The 22,414-nt window shown below is 36.4% G+C and overlaps 1 protein-coding gene across 4 annotated transcripts in view; it reads left to right on the forward strand.

Moving 5' to 3' along the window:
• The window catches only part of Eps15 (epidermal growth factor receptor pathway substrate 15), a 141,131-nt gene extending 124,028 nt beyond the window's left edge, over positions 1-17,103 (forward strand). For 3 of the 4 annotated variants that reach the window (XM_074080158.1, XM_074080159.1, XM_074080160.1), the window contains 4 exons: positions 8,186-8,262; positions 9,502-9,664; positions 12,067-12,251; positions 14,681-17,103. In XM_074080158.1, coding sequence (XP_073936259.1) covers positions 8,186-8,262; positions 9,502-9,664; positions 12,067-12,251; positions 14,681-14,827 — 572 coding nt within the window. In that variant the 3' untranslated portion in view covers positions 14,828-17,103. The remainder of the gene's footprint in view (positions 1-8,185; positions 8,263-9,501; positions 9,665-12,066; positions 12,252-14,680) is intronic. The other variant, XM_074080161.1, reaches the window with a different exon arrangement.
• The last annotated feature ends 5,311 nt before the right edge of the window (positions 17,104-22,414 follow it).

Here is a 22,414-nt window from a genome sequence, read left to right on the forward strand (position 1 = left end):
TTACTTGCGGCAGGGCTGGTGGTGTGGCTCAAGTGGTAGAGCTGCCTGCCTGGCAATTGTAAGGTCCTGAGTTCAAATCCCAGAACTACAAAAAAACCCCCAAAAAACCAACCAACCAAACAAATCAAGTTGCCTGCTGCATATTTTCCTTTATATGTCCTAAAGGCGCTTCATGCTCAACATTGTTTAAAATTGAAATAATCATCTCTTCCAATAAGTCTCTTCTCAAAAACATAAATAAAAAAGCAAATCTGTACCTCCTCCTGCATTTACTCTATATTAATAACACTATTATCAGCCCATAACCAGTCATCATAGATTTCTCTGACAGTCCTCATATTCAATAAATTACAAAGTCTTACTGTCTTAGTCCAAATAGAATCTAATTATTCTTTCCTCTTTATGCTTGCTTTGTTTGACCCTCACTATATTTTATCAGGACTAGTATATTAAATAGCCTCTTAATTGGTCTCTTCATCTACCAGTACAATGTTCACATCACTGACAGAATTACATTTCTGAATACGAACCATGTTACCACAAATCTGAGTCACTAGCCCTATGCTCCAGGTAGGTAGGTAGGTAAGTAGAGAAAGTGGGGAGTGAGGCATATATGCAAATATTACATACGTATGATCTTTTCTTTTGATGTCACAGATACATCTGAAAGTAAAGTCATGCATGCTATGAAATATAAAACAACACTGAGCTGGGCATTGGTGGCTCACATCTGTAGTCCTAGTGCTTCGGAGGCTAAGATCAGGATTGTGGTTTGAAGCTAGGCAAATTGTTTGCAAGACCCCATATCCAAAATAACCAGAGCCAAATGGACTAGAGGCATGGCTCAAGTGGTAGAGCACCTGCTTTGCAAATGTAAAGCCCTGAGTTCAAATAGCAAAAAATAAAACAAAAACACTGAACATTTCTCTAGATATCCCATCTCTGTTAATAGTGTCATCATCTCCTTAGCTGCCCAAGCAGAACCCTGGGAGTTATCCTAAGTTGTATTCTTATTCTCCTACCCCAAATTTCCAAGGCGTAGCAGAGGACTACCAATTGGCTGCTGAAGAAATGTACAAATAATCTATTTCAGGGCTGAGGGCATGGCTCAAGTGGTAGAGTACCTACCTACGAAGCACAAGGCCCTTGGTTCAAACCCTAATATTGCTAAATAAATTTTTAAAAATAAATAAATAAAAATAATCTGCTCAAACCTCCTAATTATTGTAAGATTTTTTTAAATCAAGCATTGCATATTTATTCCACTTGTTTTTCCAACCCCATTAGATAGGCACCGTTATCTATTATAAAATGAGAGGTTGATTCAACAACTACAAGTTGATCAATTGACTTAATTCCAGTGAAGGTGATTAAATAGAAAAATACTGACTCAAAGCCAGTTGGTAGTTGCAAGTCAAGCATGAATAAGGGGTAAAAAATCAACTATATCTGATCTTCAGAGCTTCCTCCCTCCCATTTCACAAGTCGTTGGGCTGAAGTGGGTGTGGAATATGTGTCTCACAACCTGCTTTGGCTCACAGTGGTACTTTTGCAGTTTTGTCTGTATACCTGTAGATCCCCATAGTTGTTTTCCTCATTCTGAAATAAAGCAGTGTTAGCTGATGGAAATACTTTAAAGAATATACTGAAAAGTGCCAAGGCAGTGCTGCAGGTGGCAGGCACTCTGTGATTCCTCCCAGGTCCAGGAGGAACTCGTCATGCATCAGCTCTGGGGAATGAAGGTGTGCAGACCCTGAAGACTCTTCTCTTGAGGCCAAGAGATCATACCTGCTTGTACTTGCTGGTTTCAGAGGTTTCCACCCATCGTGGCAGATGGGGTTTGGAAGAGCAGCTCACATCGTGCTGGACAGGAAACAGAGTGCAGCCTGTCATAGAGTTTGAATTGAGTGGAAATATAAATCAGAGACATGCTCCAGCTCTCTTCTTGGGAAGGATTCTTTTAGTCAGGTGTTTTCATTTTTGTTTTTTTTGTAAGTTCTTATAGTTAAGTTGACAAATCTGTGTTTTCCCTCATCTTTATGTATGTATGTTTGTTTTTAGTAACAACATAAGCTTTCCCCTATATTGTTTTCTTGAATTTCATTACACTTAACAAACTTGCAGTTGTGGAGATATGAAAATGATGAACAAGTTATTTTAAGTCATTTATGTCAGTGGTCCTTAAATACCTATTAAACTTTAGGAAAAAGAAAACTAGTAGATTTTTAATGTATTTGTTTATTTTGTTTACTTGTTCATAAAATCCCAACACCTGGTAACCACTGAGACTCAAATTTAAGTGACATGCATCATGCATACCCAGTGCCACAAACACATGACATTTGTTTGTGTTATTCCCACCACTATGCTCTTACTCTTTTCTCCCACCAGGAAATTAGCATGTAACCAGCAAAAATGTTAATCTCATAAGGCAGAGAAATTGTAAGCTTTTAAAATCAGTTTTTTTTAAAGTAATTTTCTTTTTTTTTTTTTTTTTTTTTGCTGTACTGGGGGTGGTGTTGAACTCAGAGCCTCACACTTGCTAGGCAGATACCCCACTACGTGAGCCATATTCCCAGTCCAAAAAATAAATTTTTGTTCTTGAAGGTAAATGATATATCATTCCACTCTTACCTCTAAAATATAGTTGTTATTATAGTGATAAAGAGATTAAGTATTTTTAATACGTTGCCCCACATTGAGTTTTCTTTAGCATTTGCCTGCTCCTGGTGGATAGATACATATTGCAAGTTATGAAAGAAAACTAGCTAAAAAAAAAAAGCAAAATCTGGGATGTGCATACCTTATTTAACTTCAGACTGAAAAAATGAGGAATCTTCCCAACTAGTGATTAAAGCCATATAATATTCTCAGGAAACAGGAGTTTCTTTGCAGATGCATTTTTCCAGAGTATCTTTGACTCCAGCAGGAGTAAAATGCCAAGTAGGTTTTACTTTTTATAGGCAATAACTTGGGCTCAAAATACTAATGTCTGTGTATTTTACTAGTCTTAACCCCTGCTGTCTTTCACATTTCTTCTTCGAATTTTTCCATTTCCACATACCATAGGCTATGACTGTGTCTTTAAGGCTGCTCAATGTTTGAATGGAAAAATGTGTACATGTGAGCAGATCTGAATTTATGTGTGTGTGTGTGTGTGTGTCTCTTCCCACCTACCCCCTTTCACTCCCTTTCTTTTCACAAGTGAAAAGAAAAGTGAACTCTTTATCTCTTCCACATAAACCTAAGTATTGCTTCTTTTTTGTTTTCTTTGAACTTTAACACTTATTGTATAGTAATTGTACACATGTGTATCACATAGTGAAGTCATGAGTTCCTTGAAGATAAGCACTGTGTCTTATTCCCCTCTAAATCTCTAGTCTTGGACATGATAGATGCTTAGTAAATGTGAGAGTTTAGATAGGTCAGCGAGGGAGAAAATGAATTGGAGTTCAGTTTAAGAAAATAATTGGATCCTTTATTGATGAGCAACAGCTATATTTTAAATTGTTCAGAATATTTCTTGAAAATTTTCTGTGAGATTGAACTTCATTATCTGAAGGGTCATGGGGTTGGGGGAGATTTCTTCCTCCTCAGTATTCTGTGGTAAGTAGCTACTCTTTAATGGATTTTTATTTTGTGGGCCTTAAATCTAGTCTACCTTATTCCTTGTTGGTCAGCTGGTTGTGCTAAGAAATGATATGGTATCTATTTGGAGGATCTTTAATAGATAATTTCTGTCCCCCCCCCTTTTTTAATTGTTGTGCTGGGTAGGAGTACACTGTAGCATTTACAAAATTCTTACAATATATCAAATATATCATACTTGAATTCATCCCCTTCACTCCCCATTCTTGGAATAGTTTCAACAGGTATCATTTTTCCATTTACATACATGTGTACTCAGTATTTGCACTATATTCACCCTTCCACACCCTTTCCCCCCTCTCTCTGGTCCCAGTGGTAACAACCCTGTCCCCCAAAGCAAGACCTTTTCCTCCCTCCTGTTCTCTGATTTTGTAAAAGACAAAAAAAAAATGACATTTTTGTTTGTTTAAGATATCTACATAGGGAGTTTCCTTGTGACATTTCCATGTATCCCTTTTTATTTCAGTGTATGTGTTTATTGCCTTTATTTTTAATGAAATAGTATTGGTGAGTTTATATTTACATTTAAAGCCTAGATCTGCTGTTCATAGCCTCTGTATGCAGCAAAAGGACTATGTCTCTCACATAGTCTGAACAAGTTCACACACAGTGAATCCTTTGAATTTCTGGCCGGGTCTCTGCTTCACATCCCATTATCACTATCTGAGAAATTTTTTGCTAAAGTCTTAATTCTTCAATTTAGGTAAAACTGTTTTGTCATTCATCTAGGATATATTTCCTTAGTGTTTAAACCAGTGCTGACTAGGTAATTTATGAGGGAAGTGTAGGAAACTCTTGAGTAAACTATATATTCTTTGTATAGAAATATCTTGGTTTACCTCTCTCACAATGTGCATTTCAGAACATTTCAGTCAAACTTAAGGCACCTTTTTTGCCACACATATTGTAACTTCTTATGTAAAGACTGTGGGGTGAGGGCAGAGAAAAGGAATGAGGCAGACAAATTTCAGTCCCTTCAGTGAAAGGAGCCCAACTCCTTTTCCCTGGCCACTTTTCTACCAATTGGGATAGTTCTACATATTGCTTAGGTTGTACCTCAGCTGCTTCAGTATCAGGAGTACAGGAAGAGGAAGAGAGGGAAAAGAAAGTCTGAAACAGCACCCATGGTGAGACTGAGACCAGGCAATGGGGGTTCAGGATTTCCTGTAACTCTGAAATTCTAAACATGCTCATTAGGATCAGTGTTGCCTAAAAGACTGATTTTTTAATGCATCTGTCCACTCCCCTTACCTTCTTCTGCTATCCCATCACTGTCTTGTTGACCAAGCAATTAAAAATAATACATTAAACCTGCCTTATTGACAAATTTATTACATACTGTTTTGACCAAATGTGGTAAAAAATTTTTTTTTAAATCAAAAGAGATTTTAAAAACAAAATTTTTAATTCCCATGCACACATTATCCAGGTCAGTTGATAAAGAGAAACTCTCAGTCAATTCCTTGTTATCAGTTGTGTTTACATTGATTTGTGATCTGCTGAGTGTTTCCCTGCCCTTGATTTTGTGAAAGTCTGTCTCCTTAAAATCAAATGATACCCAAAAAGCAAGGTAAAACTTACGGTAAGCCAGAAAGGGCATGTAACATGCTTAATTTAAGTGAGAAAGTGAAAATACTAGATTTGCTGAAAGATGGCATGTCTTTAGTAGAAGTTGGGTGGTGTTATGGGAAAAATGAATTAAGCGCCCATAGTACTATAACTCTATACATGCTAGGCATTCATGGTTTTTCGCAGTCTCATTGGACCCATATACCTGCAGATACCAAGGATCCTACTGTATACCTTTTTACTCCCCTTCTGTTTATATCCTTGCTATACTCATTTCTAGAGATGTAGGCACACTTCACACAGTGTATAGGTGAGCACACTTTTGTTCTAAGAGTGGTTTGATACAGAGTTGGTGTAGAACAAGAGGAATATTTTGTACCTCTTTGGTCTTGTATTTATTTGTTAGTTTGTTTGCTTGCTTGCTTGAAATGCTGGTGATCAAACCCAGGGTCTCTGCATCCTAAGCAAGTGCTCTACCACTGACCTACATCCCCAGCCCTTGCCTTCTCTTTTGCAAGTCTCTTTCCCCTCTTTCTTTTCTAACTCCTTCCTTTGTTTGTCTCTACCTTCTTATACTAGGGCAGTATTCTTTGGTGTTATTGGTGGTCTTTATGCCTGAATAGGTGAAGCCTATCAAAGAGTAGGTCAGTTTATTACAATGAAAAATATCAGTCTGACTGGGTGCTGGTGGCTCACATCTATAGTCCTAGCTAGTTGGGAGGCTGAGATCAGGATTGCTGTTTAAGGCCAGACCAGGCAAATAGTTTGTTAGACCCTATCCCCAAAGTAGCCAGAGCAAAATGGACTGGAGGTGTGGCTCAAGCTGTAGAGCACCTGCTTTGCAAGCGTAAAGCCCTGAGTTCAAACCCCAGTCCCACCAAAATAAGTAAATAAAAACGTCAGTGTACTTGAAAGTGCACTTTGTTAGAAGAGATAACTTCTCATGCCTGTGGAACATTTGTTAAGTAATGCTTTTGCAGTTACTGTTCCTTCTATCCAGCAACCTGCTTTCTTTCTCTTGCCTCCTTGTATTTGGCAAACCTCATTACTTTCAGAAGACCTCATTCAAAAGTTCAAATGTGATAGTTGCTTTGCTACTTTACCTGATTCTCCCAGGCAGTTAGTGGCTCCTCTTATAGGGTTTTCATACCTCTGTATTAGCCATACAGTACTGCTTATTATTTGTTTCAATGTCCTTCATTAGAGCTTTGCAAGGGTAGGAACTGTATCCTTATTTTCTTGGACTTGGTGTATAGTCAACAAATATTTGATGACTGTCCTTTCTTCATGGAATAGGACTGCTTTTCTGTTTTTAAGGACCTTCCCATTTAATACAGGTGATTGTCAGTCACAAATAACCATGATACAAACTAGACTTAGTAATTGTCATGGAGAATGAAGAAATCACCTCTTGATTTGGAAATTAGTGACACCTAGGGTACTTTAGGCTTTATAGATGAGATAGCATTTAAAGTGGGCCTTGAAGGATGAGTGTGAAATGTGGAATTAACTGTATCTAACTTTTGGTGGTATGTGTGTGTGATACTGGGGGGTTGAACTCAGGGCTTTTTTTTTTTTCTTTTCATATGTGCATACAAGGCTTGGTTCATTTCTCCCCCCTGCCCCCACCCCCTCCCTTACCACCCACTCCACCCCCTCCCTCTCCCCCCACCCCCTCAATACCCAGCAGAAACTATTTTGCCCTTATTTCTAATTTTGTTGTAGAGAGAGTATAAGCAATAATAGGAAGGAACAAGGGTTTTTGCTGGTTGAGATAAGGATAGCTATACAGGGAGTTGACTCACATTAATTTCCTGTGCGTGGGTGTTACCTTCTAGGTTAATTCTTTTTGATCTAACCTTTTCTCTAGTTCCTGGTCCCCTTTTCCTATTGGCCTCAGTTGCTTTTAAGGTATCTGCTTTAGTTTCTCTGCATTAAGGGCAACAAATGCTAGCTAATTTTTTTAGGTGTCTTACCTATCCTCACCCCTTCCTTGTGTGCTCTTGCTTTTATCATGTGCTCATAGTCCAATCCCCTTGTTGTGTTTGCCCTTGATCTAATGTCCACATATGAGGGAAAACATACGATTTTTGGTCTTTTGGGCCAGGCTAACCTCACTCAGAATGATGTTCTCCAATTCCATCCATTTACCAGCGAATGATAACATTTCGTTCCTCTTCATGGCTGCATAAAATTCCATTGTGTATAGATACCACATTTTCTTAATCCATTCGTCAGTGCTGGGGCATCTTGGCTGTTTCCATAACTTGGCTATTGTGAATAGTGCTGCAATAAACATGGATGTGCAGGTACCTCTGGAGTAACCTGTGTCACAGTCTTTTGGGTATATCCCCAAGAGTGGTATTGCTGGATCAAATGGTAGATCAATGTCTAGCTTTTTAAGTAGCCTCCAAATTTTTTTCCAGAGTGGTTGTACTAGTCTACATTCCCACCAACAGAACTCAGGGCTTCTTGCCTGCCAAGCAGGCATGCTACCACTTGAGCCACTCTACCAGCCATAACTTTCTTATTTCATAAGTTTTTTATAAAAATAATTTGGCTAGATGTGGTGGTACATGCCTTTAATTCCAGCACTCAGGAAGCTGAGACAGGGCAATTGTGAGTTTGAGACTAGCCTGACATGTACATAGTGAGGCCTGCTTCAAAAAATAAAAACACAAAATTTAAATTCATAGGAACTGTATTATTTGATGTGTATTCTAGAGTCTTAAACATTTTACCAGAAGTAGTTTTCCTGTTTGAATCATTAACCATTTGATTTATGCAAAGGAAAGCATCTTATGAAATTATCAGTGTACACCCTTTCTTTGTAGGCATCAGTCATAAATTCAGGTATTAATATTTGGGATTAGATATGTTTCATCTATCTGAATATATCCAAACAAAAGTAGACATGAAATTTGAAATCTTTCTGACCCATTCCAGTGATTTTCTTCACTTATTTTAGCCACAGACCCCTTTGCTTCTGTATTTGGAAATGAATCATTTGGAGACGGATTTGCTGACTTCAGCACATTGTCAAAGGTAATATGCAATGGTTAGTGGGAAAGGAAAAGATGTTTCCTTCTGTCACAGAACCAGTTCCTCCTTTTAATTGCAGAACTCTCTTACAGCAACTTGATTGCAATAAGTCATAGTAAATGTTGATCTCAGATAGAAATGAAAGATAAGCTGCAAAATAATCATGTTTCTATATGTAAACAAACTATGGTGGTAGTACAGGCAATAATAATTTATCACTGAAAGGTTTGCTTAACAACATCGTATTTCGAGTCTTTCTGTTTAAACATGTTTCTTCCAATTGAACTGCATTTCACCCTGTATGCTGTCTGGGCATGCTTTCTCTATTAGTTACTTGATTGTATGCTCTGAAATTATTAGGGTCTACCAAAATATTAATACACAAATCCCAGAACTAAATGTCCACTGCCTATTTTCTCATGTAATTCTAGTATTGATTCAGGCCAAGAAAGAAGGATTTGAAGGTGTACCAAATTGTGTATATTTTAAGTCCCTAAGAACATTTGGCAATATCTAGAGACATTTTTGCTTTTCACAAGTAGGTGGAGGATGCTATTCATACCTAGTAGATAGAGGCCAAGGATGCTGTTAAACATCCTGCAATACACTGCCCATCCCCTCACAACACATAATTATTCTAGCCCAAAATTTCAGTAGTGCCACTGTCAAGAAACACTGACCTAAATAAATCTAAAATCATAAATTGATTCATTACAGAAAAGGCAGTCTTTGATTATTCCATCATTTGAAAGTCAGGACCTTCAGATCCACATTAAGACTTAACATTCCATGAGATCAGTTTGCTTTAAAAAATTGACTTTTAGTTTGCCTTTATAGTTTGTTTAGATGCTATTTTCTTTGCATTTGTACTAAATCTTTCCAATATTTAAGTGCATTGGGAAGCATGGAATCAGTAACTTCTTTCATTATCATCTGAATATTCATTTGAGGAAATGTATACACATCCACTTAAAAAGGGCCTTAGGTGGTTTTGCAGTGAAAGTTGCTTGAAGTTTGACAAGCCTTCAATCCAGAGTTGACTTGTTTTGGTATGACTTGTTCTTTATAAGTGGTGATGTAAAAATCACTATTCCTGTAATTTTTTCTTAAGATCCTGTTTATCCTTGAATGCAAAGTTAAAATGCTCCTATGCTCTAGGAGTTGAAATAAATAAAGCTGCATAATACTTTACTTTTCAAATGCTATGTGACCTTGCACATAAATACTTCTTTTTAAACAAAGGTCAACAATGAAGATCCTTTTAGTTCAGCTGCATCAAGTTCTGTAAGCAATGTGATCATTTCAAAAAATGTGTTTGAGGAAACATCAGTCAAGAGTGAAGATGTACCTCCAGCACTGCCACCAAAGATTGGAACTCCAACAAGACCCTGCCCCCCACCACCTGGTATGAGAGTCAGTGCTTTTCCTAAATCAACTCGATGCCTTTTCGTTTTCTAAAAATATTGTGTGGGGCTTACTTACATACTGTATAAAGGGTCTCAAACAAAACAAGTCAAACACATATCAGAAACTTGTGCTGTCATTTGTTTTGACCTCAGTTCCATAAAGAGACATGTGCCTGAGAAGCCAGCATGTGTAACTGACATGAACTGCCTTTCTGGCAGGAGCTTTATTTTTTTTTTTTTCCTCAATTATTTCAGAGAGGTAGAAAAGGGGGAAATATATGTGAAGTCTCTCGTTTTTTTGAAACCCACTCATTATCATTTGAATAGCTGCTATAAGAGAAAATTAATTTCCTTAAATTCTTTAATGTAAGAAAACATGGTTTCTGATATCCAGAACTCAGAATATAGTGATGGAAAAGTATTACCTTTCTTGGGCTGGAGGTGTGGCTCAAGTGGTAGAGTGCCTGCTTTGTACAAAGCCCTGAGTTCAAACCCTAGTTTTACAAAAAAAAAAAAAAAAAAAAGTCCCATGTTACAAGTATTACCTTTCTTGAAGGAAATATTTTTAATCACTACTATAAAATAGTCTTTTAAGACTTTTTTTAAATAGTTTTTTTCTTAATAGTTAAGTTTAATAATTTTTTTCTTTAATAGTCTTATTTTATATTTGGTTTTGTTTAGTATGGTAGTGTTTTAGCACTATACAAAGAAAATGTTTGTTTTTAATACAGATAAAAAAAGTTCATTAAAAGTGCCTAAAAAGGCAGTCCTCCTGAGTACTTGTAGTGCTGCTAAGTTGCTCTGTGAGAAGACACATTTGGCGTATTAGTTTTTTAGTTCTTTATCATTCTTTGGTAAAATCTCAGCCCTAGTAGTTAGGTTATTACTCTTTCATAATACCCTCCCCATGGTATTTCTCAAGCAGATTATTCTTTTCTTTTTCGACTTAAAGGATTGTATGTACAATTATTGATACTCAGTTATCTATTGAAAAGTCAGGTAAATGAGTTCAGTTACTTCAGCCTTTTAAGGAAAAGTAGCCTATATCATATATTGCTAAAAGTAAGGTAGTCAAAATATGTTAAAAAATTTTATTACTCAGTTTGCTCATTTCAGTTATATATGTGTATGATGCCAACAGTGAGGTTATTTTTAAAATCCTAAGTAAAATGATTTACTCTGTCTTACTTAAGGCTAAGAATCTTCTGAGTATACATACATAATTGTAGAAAGATTCAGGAAAGAAGGGATAGTTTGTTGGAAAGACCACTAATTGGAAACTTAAACTTCTGGCTGTCCTCTGCCTTGCTCTGTAATATTTATTTATTTGTTCATTTGTTTATTTATTTATTTAGCTGTGCATAGTAGGTAAGAGCTCTATCACTGAGCTACAGCCCAGCCCTTGCTCTGTGATCTTATGTGTATAATTTCACATATTAAGCTTCAGCTGCCTTAGTTGTTAGGTGGTAGCAATAACTCTTAATTTTTCGTACCTTCACAGAATTATTGGAAGGATACATTGAAATATGGGCTATAAACATCTTTTGTAAGCTCTACAGTGATGGAAGTAATCTATTATGATTGCTATTACCAGCTTACTGCATTTTAGGGAAAACATACTTGATATTTTAACATTCACTCTTACTATCTTTTCTTCAAGAAAGATAAGTTTAAGTAACATTTTAAAGTCAGAGAACTTGTTTGAAAATGGCATTGTATTAACTTACGTGTGATAAACAGGAAATATACTATTGTTTGGTCAAAGATTGGTTTGTCAGCAGCCACAAAGATACAGGACTTCTAAACATTGTTTATTCTTTAGTTTGAAATATTATTAATGACAAAAAGTAGATGGAGTTTTGCCAGGGTAATTTATAATTTTATGCTACTGGGAAATATGTATGTATATAAGAAAAAAATCAGAATACCTGCCATTTTTTAAAGGCAATTTATTATTACTGCCACTAGTGGGTGACTGTCTTGAGTATCAGGCTGAAGTTATAACAGCAGAAGCTGTTGTTTTCTTTTTTCGTTATCATCTTCCTCCTGCTTCATCTTTTCCTTTCTCTCTTCTTGGGAACATACTGCTTTGAGAAGGGAAAGGTTTAATCTTTGGACAAAAATACGATTCTTGGCCCATTGTCATTTGCTATATTTCTTCATTTAGCTGCACATAGCTTGAGTTTGAGAGATTTTATGTGAAAAATCTGAGGACAAATTGTTGGGGTAGCCATTTAAGACAATATTAAGAATGTGAAGAAAAGAACAACAACAAATGTTGTGAGGGGATCCTCACCCCATCCTCTATCCTCAGTTCTTTAATGCTCCCTGTGTACATGTTCTTGTGTGCTTGTTCTTACCATATTTACCAGTTGAGTTAATTGTAATGATTTTAATCCAGGGAAAAGACCCATCAACAAATTGGATTCTTCTGATCCCTTTAAACTGAATGATCCATTTCAGCCTTTCCCAGGCAATGATAGCCCCAAAGAAAAAGATGCTGATTTGTTTTGTGATCCATTCACTTCTACTACTACCACTACCAATAAAGAGGCTGACCCAAGCAATTTTGCTAACTTCAGTGCTGTAAGTACTGTGAATGGGCTGTTTGGGGGAAAATGTTTCCATTTACAGTTTGAAGAGTTCAGAGATTACTTTGGATTCTGCCAAATTTGTATCATCTCAGCCATCTTGACCAACATACTAGAAATGATCTTTCATTCTTCTCCCCAAGAAAAACCTCCATTTTATTGTGTTTTGGTCATTCTAAAATTGTTCCATTGCACAAATGATTTTAGTAGCCCTAGTTCTTTTGATATATATAAGTTCTTTTGTAAACCCTTCTGTTAGTCTTGGTAATATACAAGTAAGTAAATCTTGACTGTTACTATGTTTGCAGATGGTTACAGATTATTGTGATTTTTATGGGACACTAGAGTATAATTTGCTGTCTGCCCACTGGATGAATAATGCTATTAATGAGCTTGTGTATTTGTAAATATATATGTGTGCTTGTGTATAAAGTTTTAATTATTTCTAGAGACCAATCAGCAACTAATATACTAGAGGATAGGGCCAGGGATTGTTTGAATAGAAAGCAAAACTCTTTATTCACATAGTAGTTTTGGTTTTGGTTTTTGGTTTTTGATGCTGGGGATTAAACCTGGTTCCTCACAATCTAAGCACAAAGTCAGTTTTATGAAATAACTATTGTCAAGATTTGAACAATTTTTAATTATTTGGAGAGCTCTTAATTCACCAGCCTCCCATATTTACTCTGCATTTTCTAAAATAGGAAGACCATTAGAAACCACAGAAAGATATGGCATAGGCAGGGCCTTTTAAGATCATAGAAATGGGGCAACCAACTGTGGAGGCATCATGCACCATCATATATTCAGTCATTATTTAGATTAAACCAAGTGTTTTGTTTTCTAATGACATCTTAGAGTAACTTAACAAAGTTTCATTTTCCTGGATTTTTTTTTCAGGCAAAATGGCATTCATTATCACTGCCTATTATATAACAGGAATTTCCCTCTATTTATCACCTTATACCCTTAATTTTGGAAATAGGAGATGTAGTAGCCAGCTGATCCTAGCCACAACCTGCCTAATGTTTTCCTCCTTTGTATAGCTTTGGGTCACTCAACTAGTTGCTGTATCCCTGCCACTATTCCTATTTAGAAAGCAGTTAAGCAGAAAAATCCAGGTGGCTAGTGCAGATACCCAGCCTTTGAATCTGTAATCTTAAGTTCTGGTGACTTCTCCTGAATGTAAAGGAGCACAATAAAAATCCATATTTTCAATATTGTAAAAATGGAGAGTCAGAATTATCCTGACTAGAGTCTCATTTCAGATGGAATTTGAATTGTTTTAAGTGGAGAGTCAAGAATTGGGTTTCACAGGATATTATAATTCTCTTAGTATAAAATAACCTTTTGGCAGTTTGTAGCATTTAATATCACATATTAATATCAGTATGGTTTGAGCAAGTCAAAACCTGGTTAGACTGAGTATTGAACAACAGCTGAGGTATTTTCTTATTTCATTCTCCAGAATCTCAATATAGTATAACATAATGTAGTTCATAATAAAAATATCCTCCATCTTTCATTGTGAAAGATGTGTTAAGTATTGTAAGTTTCACAGATCCTTTAATTCCCTTGAGATAAAGCTACCATCTTCAAGCCACCATCTTCAAATCGCCTGTCAGTTTCTTTTATTTCATCCTTTTATGTGCCTCCTCTATGTGAAAAAACTTGAAACCAAGTAGAATTTTTGTATTAGTTTCTGCCAAAATACAGTTTGGGGTGGATAGAAATATTTTACCATTCTAGTAATCACTGGTACTAAAGTTTTATTTAAACTGGTTCAAAACATTCTCTAAGCCTGCAAAATCTTCAAAATTCTTTTTTAAAAAATGATTTTGTTCACATCTTCCTCAGTATACACAATACTCATACATATACATATTTTTTTTCCTGTGCCCTAAAGGGCTAGGTAATCAGTGGAATTAATCAAAATTATTTGTCCTGTGAGGGTGATCAATAAGTTTAAATAGTAAATGTTTTGCTTTAGATCAAAAGGCTAGACCTCTTCTGTTTTTAAGTCTATTCTATCTTAAGCATTTCTACTTTTTTGAAATAGGGCCTGCAGTGTAGCCCAGGCTGGCCTCTGACTTGTGATCCTCCTGCCTTAGCCTCCCAAGTGCTAGATTATGGGCACGTGCCTCAACTCCCACCTTCATTTCTACTTTTTGGTTATTGTCTTTAAATGTTTACTTTACAGACTTTCTATCCATAAGCTAAATTAATTTTTAAAATTAAGGCACAGCTTAATAAATTGTTAAAAACGTGTTTTCAGAAAAACAACAAGTAACAAGACTATTCCCAGAGTCCTTCAGGTGAAACAAGTAGTTAATACTCTTTTATAAAAATTATTTTTCCTTTTTTTTCTCTGTTTTACTCAATCATTTACTCATTCATCCATTCATTTGGTCTTTTAAATGACAGTATCCCTCTGAAGAAGATATGATTGAATGGGCCAAGAGGGAAAGTGAGAGAGAGGAAGAACAGAGGCTTGCTCGACTGAATCAGCAAGAACAAGAAGATTTAGAACTGGCTATTGCACTCAGCAAATCTGAGATATCAGAAGCATGAAGAATTCTCTTGTCCTTTGTCAACAATGCAGTTTTCTTCTTCCTAAATACTGAAGCTACTTACCATGTATATCAAAACTACCTATGAGCATGGGAATACAAAAGTTTCAAGATTCCTATTAATGTGACAAAAGTCTAGCTTTTTTAAAACTCTTATTTCAAATTAGTCTTTTATTTTAGTTTGTTCTCCAAAAGTAGTACCCAATCAGACAGCTTTGCCTAGGACCCTGTTCTGGTGTGCATTTACTGAGCTTTTGCCTGCCTTTGCTAATCTTACTTGTAAAGCTAGAATACCCAATCTTCTTCTCCCTTCTGGAATATAGAGAAATAGTTTCACCCTGTGCTACCCTTGTTATGTAGTTATTCTGATGATAGCCAGTGGGGTTCTTAAAGTTTGCAGCATTTTCCCCAAGTTGAATGGTTGAAGGAGGGGAAGGGAAAGAACATCCTCTTTTATGATTGATGTAAATTGGTTAAAGTGCATTTTCAAATTTTCTTTTAGTAAAATATTGTTTAATTTGTTTTTTAAAGATACAGAAAAATATTTTGCATAGATTGACTCCATTTTTGAAAAAGGATGCATTAGGTTGAGCCATTATAGCTTGAGACTCAGATTTTTCTTAAATAAAAACATGAAAGCTTGTGTGAAATATATTTTTTAAAATAATTTTGCTGGACTTAAAAAATTTTAGATTAACTGATACCTCTCCATATGTTTGCTAACTAACAAAATCAGTTTCTTACAAATTAAGTTTGTAAGAAAATATTCACTTTAAGTACCAGACAGTGAAGAAAATTTATTATTTAAAATATACCTATCAGTATTTGGTAAGCAAAAATATTAAATTTACTTGCAGCCATTATGTCTTTCCTGTGTCACTGTCCTCTGTAGGTCACAATAGGTTTATTCTTGAACTTTTGCATAAGAAACTCTAGCAGCTAGAACTGGAAGGTACTTTAATTTTTCATACATATATTTTTTGTTTTCTTTAATGAAGGCTCAACTACTTGAAATATAAAAACTTCCACTGAATACAAATGGAAAAAGTGACATGTATCATATCATATTGCTTTTTCTCCATCTTCATAATTTAGTTTATTTACTCTGCATGTTTTTCACCTAGAAAATTGGCAAACTGGCAAAAGAAAATCTTACTTCTTTTAATTGGGAGAGAAAGGACCTGCCTAATTATCAGAACTCTGTGTTAAAAGCCCATCTTCTATAAAACTAACCTAGTAGACAAGCAGAATTTAAAGTGGACTGTGAAGCAGGCTGTAAATTGTAGATTAATCTTTTTTTTAACGTGAATTATTGATTTAGTTTACTATATAGTAAGATAAAGAAAAATGCACCTGAAACAACCTAAAATTCTCCAGAGTCATCAACTCAAGGTGATACTGATCTGTGTTAATCAGAGTAACTTATTGCCTGGCCTATAAATAAATTCCAAAATATCTAATTCATTTCATCCTGAAATGGTGCTTTTTCTTTCCACACACTATTGGATGGTTGGGGTTTAAAACAAACTTAAGCCACTTTCTTGCACTGCTAACTTTTTTCTACTTTTGTAAATAGGAACATTCAGCATAAAAGTGATACATATGAAGCAAGGGCTGAATCATAATCACAAGCTATAATTTTGATAAACTAATCCAGTGACAAGGGTTTATTGCAAAAGGTGATTGAGAAGGAAGGTAGTAGTGGGAGTTGTGATAGTTGGTGTTTTGGGGGTTTCTTTTTCCTTCCTCTTACTCTTCAGGAAAAAGGTAAGTTGACTTGAACAACATTTTTTTGCACTGGGAAAATGAACAAATGTTTGAAATGCTTTTAAAATATTTTTTAATTAAAAAAGCACTCTGGAAAATATTAAATATATGTAACTTATGAACACCAACTTTCAATGTAATACGTGTACCCTTATCTTATGTATGTTTAACTGGATTATATAGATTCTTATCTTTTGTTAAAATATGTATACTCAGTGGACCAATATAATATTAAAGTATGTATATATTATATAAATATATCTATATTCCATGCTTGCTGTGTAGGATGAATGTCTTAGAGTCATTCCTGATATTTTATGGTGTTGACCCTGGCTCCAGAACCTGTGCTTGAAAAGGACAAATTGCCAAGAGCTAAGTAGCACTACTTACAAAGTTTTAACCATCTTCTACATACAGGTTCAGCTTTATTTGAATTCTGTTTTAAACTCCTAAATTATAGCCTGTAATTATGATAAAAATAAACTTTAATAATAAAGCATACTATCCATATATTCAGTTTGCATTGGAGCTCTGCACGATTCTCTGATTATGTGCACACAGTATGGGGAGGGTAGGAATACAGTCAGCACACATTAATATGTGTAAAGTGCTTAGAACAGTACCTGAAATAGAATGCTCAATAAATTCTGCCATTTTTAGTTTTTTTGTCCTGCTTTGTGAAAGAAAGTTAGGAAATGCATATGCATAAAGACAGTGCCTGAAACTAGGCTTTGTATATATTTGTTGGGTAAGAATTTGTGACATGATATAATAAATTTATACAGTCCTGGGCTTGAATCCCTTGTGCCATTTTTGAGAAAGTAAAGATGACTTTGAGAAAATTATTTAACCTCCCTGAACCTCATTTTCTTCATCTAATGAATATTATAATACCTAAACTCATAGGATTATTCTAAAGGATTTGATAACTTTTTTTTTTTTTGAGATAGGGTCTTGCTGTTTGCCCAGGCTGGCCTCCAAATCAGAGTCCTCCTGCCTTCGCTTCCCAAATAGGGATTACAGGCACGCACCACCACAACTAGCTTGACATCTTTTTAATAGTAATTATTTTTAAGTGAACAAATTCAGCCACTTTTTATTTTTTCAGTGCTGGTCATCAAACCCAGGGCCTCATGCATGCTAGGCAAGCCTTTTACTACTGAGTTATACCTCCAGCTTCACAGTATTATTAGCAGTGAGAATAGTTATTCCTTACTGAATGCACGGTGAATGAGAGGCCCTATGCTAAGCATTTTATGTGTATATCTTTATTATTTGTCCAGTCTTTACAATAGACCTAAGCAGTAACTACTGTTGTTTTCCTGTATTTTAGAAATGAAGGGACTGAAGCTCAAAAAATTAAAATTTTGTGCTTTAGATCCTATAGCACCAGGAACCAGAAGTTGAATTCTGATTTCTCTGATTTTAAACAGTTTACCAGACTTCATTTCATTTTGCGAGAAAATTTTTATGAAGCCCTGAGTTCAGTCCCTAGCACTGCCCCCCACCCCAAAAAAAATGCTTTTAGGAAATGGTAGGAACAACAAGAAGTAACATTTTTAAATTCTAAGAATGATCCTCAGTGTTATACATTAGTGCATTTCATCCTCCTAGTAGTAACCCTAACTGGTACAGGTGCTCTTACTGTCTCCATTGTACAGAAACTTTCCAAACTAGGAACCATTATGCATCTAGTAAGTGGCAGAACTAACTAGAACCCAGGAGACTGGCTCCAGAGTTTTAACCACTATTCTCTATTCCTGTTGTAGAAGCCAGAGTAGACATATCACAAATGAAATAATCCATGTAGTCACTCTTGAGGATTAATGGAATAAACCTACTGTGTTATGTGTGGCATCTTTTAAGACATTTTCTTACTCACTGCCCTATTTAACTCTTAGGAATTGCTGACAAGTGAAAAGTCAAATACTGTAAGTTAATAATACTACCCCGTAAGTATATAGCAGAAAGAGCCAGTCTTGCTTTTTAATTAAAGAAATAGAAATTTTAAAACCATAAGGCTAAAAATATGTAAGGCTAGCAAAAATCAAAAGTAATTTATCAGTGATGACAAGGCTGTGGAAAGAAGACATAAAAAGGAAAGCAGAAAGAGTTTGAGGTAGCTTAGTGGGGCTAGAGTTTGGGTGTATGGGCCAAAGAATGAGCTGTTCACATTTCTTTATAAGAAAGATCTCCTTGTTGGTGATTTGAGGGAATTCTTTTACTAGTAAAACAGATGGGGCAGGGAGAAGGAAGGCTGTTGGAGTCATCCTGTTGAGATGTAAGGACCTGAAATATGGTTCTGGCTGAAGCCTGAGAAATGAGTGATTTGAGAGCACTTTACAATTAGCAGGTCTTAGAGTCTAAATAGATGTGATAGCAGGGAGGGGGTAGTTCTCCAAATTTAGCATCAGGGCCACCTGGAGAGCTTATTAAACTACAGACTGCTAGACTCCATCCCCAGAGTTTTGATTCTGTAGATAGAGTGGGACCCAAGAATTTACATTTCTAGCAAGTTGCCAGGTAACACTGGCCCAGGGGATCCCCAAACCTCTTTGAAAAGCACTGGAGTAAAAGATAACTTATAGATCTCTTGTTTTTGTGCAAGTTTTATTAAATATACTCATTTAATCTGCAGCACCATTGCACCTTGTTATTCTATACTTAACCTGTGGATTCTGCTCTCTAGTGTAAAATACCTCCAATCTTTCTTTTGGATAGATGGAGTTTTAAAAAATGATAATTGCAATTAATACTTACATAGAATCACCTGTGTTCTGTGCCCAGTACTATTTGAAGCATGTTATATGTACTGATTCATTTAATCTCCATAATAGTTCTTCAAATTAGGTTAGGTATTATAATTCCCAGTTTACAAACAATTTGTCCAAGATGACAGAGCTAAAAAGTTCAAACTCAGGCAGTCTGGCTCCATAATCCATATTCAATCACTCTGCTCCACTAAAAAAAAAAAAATTACTTTTTTTTTTGCATATCTGGATCTGTAGTGTACCTCTTATTTTCAGGTAGCTCTGTATTATCTGTGTTTTGAAAATGCACAGGGAGAAAGTCATTGTCATTCTGTTGACCTTTGCTAAGACCTATTGTATGCTGAGCCAGGGACTGAGAAGAGAGAGAGAATAGCTGTAGCTGAAAGGATTGGGAGCTGCTTCCCAGAGGAGGTGTCCACAGGACATAGTGTTCTGCTCTTTCTTAGTAGCATTAGTAAAAGAATACATGGTGGCTGAATTTTTTTTAAGCAAAGCTGTCAAGGCTGAAATGGTTGATGTATGTTTGAAAAGGCCAGCAGACAGTCTCCCAAGAGGCCTTAGTTAAGTAACTAACATCCAATACTTCAGCAAATTCATCCTGATCTGAGGAATGACCTTTGAGTTTAGAAACCTGATTTTCATCAGTAAAAGACAGCTCCCATTAAGCAAGTTCACAGGCACTGATGTAGAGACCAGTGGCCACAGACGGCTTTGAGTATACACAGTTGGGTGAACATGATTCCTCACTTACTGGTGCTTTGATGCCTCCTGCCTCAGGCTACTCTTGATCTCAGCAGCCAGGGCTGCCTGGGCCATCGAAGTGGTTTTTTAGATTAATGGGCTTAATCAGGTTACAGTCTGGTTTGGCTGGTTGAGTAGACATACGCCTCTCTGGGGTGACTGTGCATATCTTTGCTTTGACTCATTGTAAATCTTTCAGTGTGTCAAGGAGCATCATTTAAAAAAGTCATGAGTCATAAAGACTGGTGGAGTGGCTCAAGTGGTAGAGTTGCCTGCCTAGCAAGTGGAAGACCCTGAGTTCAAACCCCCAGTACCATCAAAAAAAAAAAAGAAGTCATGAAATAGAATTTGTCATTGAATATGACTGGGTTATAAGACAAAATGTTAGAAGCCGCTGTTTTTTAAAAAATCTTTTCAAATAAAAAAATTCAGGTCCTAATGAATGATATGATATAAAAGATTGTCTTGAGCTGATGTGGTAGCATTCGCTTGTTTTTCCAGCTACTTGGGAAGTGGAGGCAGGAGGATCATTTGAGCCCAGGAGTTTGGGAACAGCCTGGGCAACAGGTGAGACTGCATCTCCATAAACAGATTAAATTCTGGCCTTACTGTTTGCTAGACATGTGGTTTAGGGTAAATCTCTTAACCTCTCTGATCCTTAGATAACATTTCCCTCACAGGGTTGTTGGAAGGATTAAAGATGATGAGGATTAAAGATACTCTTGTGAGTATCCTATTGGCAGATACTCACAAGAGCTGTCATGCCTTTGTTTTGTTTTGTTTTTGTGGTACTGGGGTTTGAATTCAAAGCTTCACGCTTGCTAGGAAGGCACTCTACCATTTGGGCCATTCTTCCAGCCCTTTTTGCTCTGGTGGTTTTGGGGATGGGGTCTTGCTTTTTGCCTGGGCAGACCTGAACCATAATCCTCCTATTTGTGTTTGTCATGGTAGCTAGGCATGGTGATACTCCCTTGAGTTGGAGTCTCTGCAACTTTTTGCTCGGGCTGGCCTTGAATTGCTATCCTCCCAGTCTCCATCTACCAAGTAGCTAGGACTACAGGCCTGAGCCACTGGCACCTGGATCATAAACATTTTTAAGAAAATGAGAAATGTAATTAAGTCGGGTTTTGGTGGCTCACATCTGTAATCATAGCTACTAGGGAAGCTGAGATCTGGAGAATCACAGTTTGAGGCCAGCCCAAGCAAATAGCTACTGAGACCCCATCTCCTAGGCTCAAACAGTAAAGCACCTGCTTTCTAAGCACAAAGCCCTGAATTCAAACCCCAGTTTCACCAAAAAAATAAAAGTAATTAATACGTATTAGGAAGATGTTGATCATGAATAAAGGGAATACACATCAGTTATCTTGAAAGTAATTTATATAGAACACTTCATTTTCCTCTTATTCTGGATAGAAGTACCACTGAAGGAGGTATGCATATGTCTTGCACTATTCTGTTTGTTTTGCATTAGCTCATCTAATCCTTGCAACAACCCTTACAATAGATTCTATTATTGTCTTCATTTTACTGATGAGAAAATAGGAACACAGAGGTTAAGTAATTTGTCCAAAGTCACACAGAGCAAGTGGTGAGGCTAAGATTCTAACTTAGGCTCCAAAGAAAGGGGGAATGGGTGGTGGGAAGAATAAAACTCACTCCACCTTGGGGTGGTTATGAGATATAAAATAAGATAAGCTTGGGGAAATTGTTTCTAAGTGCCTTGTGCATCCTAAGAGCTTATATGCAAGCAGACTGGGGTTAAGATATTGTCCAGGTCCCTGTGTTGAGTCCCAGTTTTAATACTTAACTACCTTGTTAAGTGTCAAAATTTTAACTGCCTCACTTTCTTAACTATTAAAATTGTAATGTAAAAGGACATAAATGATGGATTGTTTTGAAGATTAAATGAGTTGATACATGAAAAGAGCTAGATGCCTAATACAGTTCTAAACAGATGGTAAAGAACAGGAAACAAAGCTGGTAAAGTGGCTCGAGTAGTAGCATGCCTGCCTAAAAAGTGCAAGACCCTGAGTTCACACCCCAGTACTGGAAAAAAAAAAGAAGCCCAGAAGTTCAACAAACAGGGTTGAATCCTGATTCCTGACTTGATCTTAGGAGCATTTATTTTGGAGGGGGGAGGGAGCAGGGATGGGTCTTACTGTGTTGCCCAGGGTGGTCTTGAATTCTTAAGGCTGTTGTCTGGATTAGAGGTGGTGTATGTAAAGACCCTCAGGATTGTATCTGCTGCTGAGTCCAACTTGCTAGGTATTAGTTCCGCCATTTACTCAACACTGAGTGCCTACTAT

The sequence above is a fragment of the Castor canadensis genome, chromosome 7 (genome assembly GCF_047511655.1).
Source record: "Castor canadensis chromosome 7, mCasCan1.hap1v2, whole genome shotgun sequence".
NCBI classification, from domain to species: Eukaryota; Metazoa; Chordata; class Mammalia; order Rodentia; family Castoridae; genus Castor; species Castor canadensis.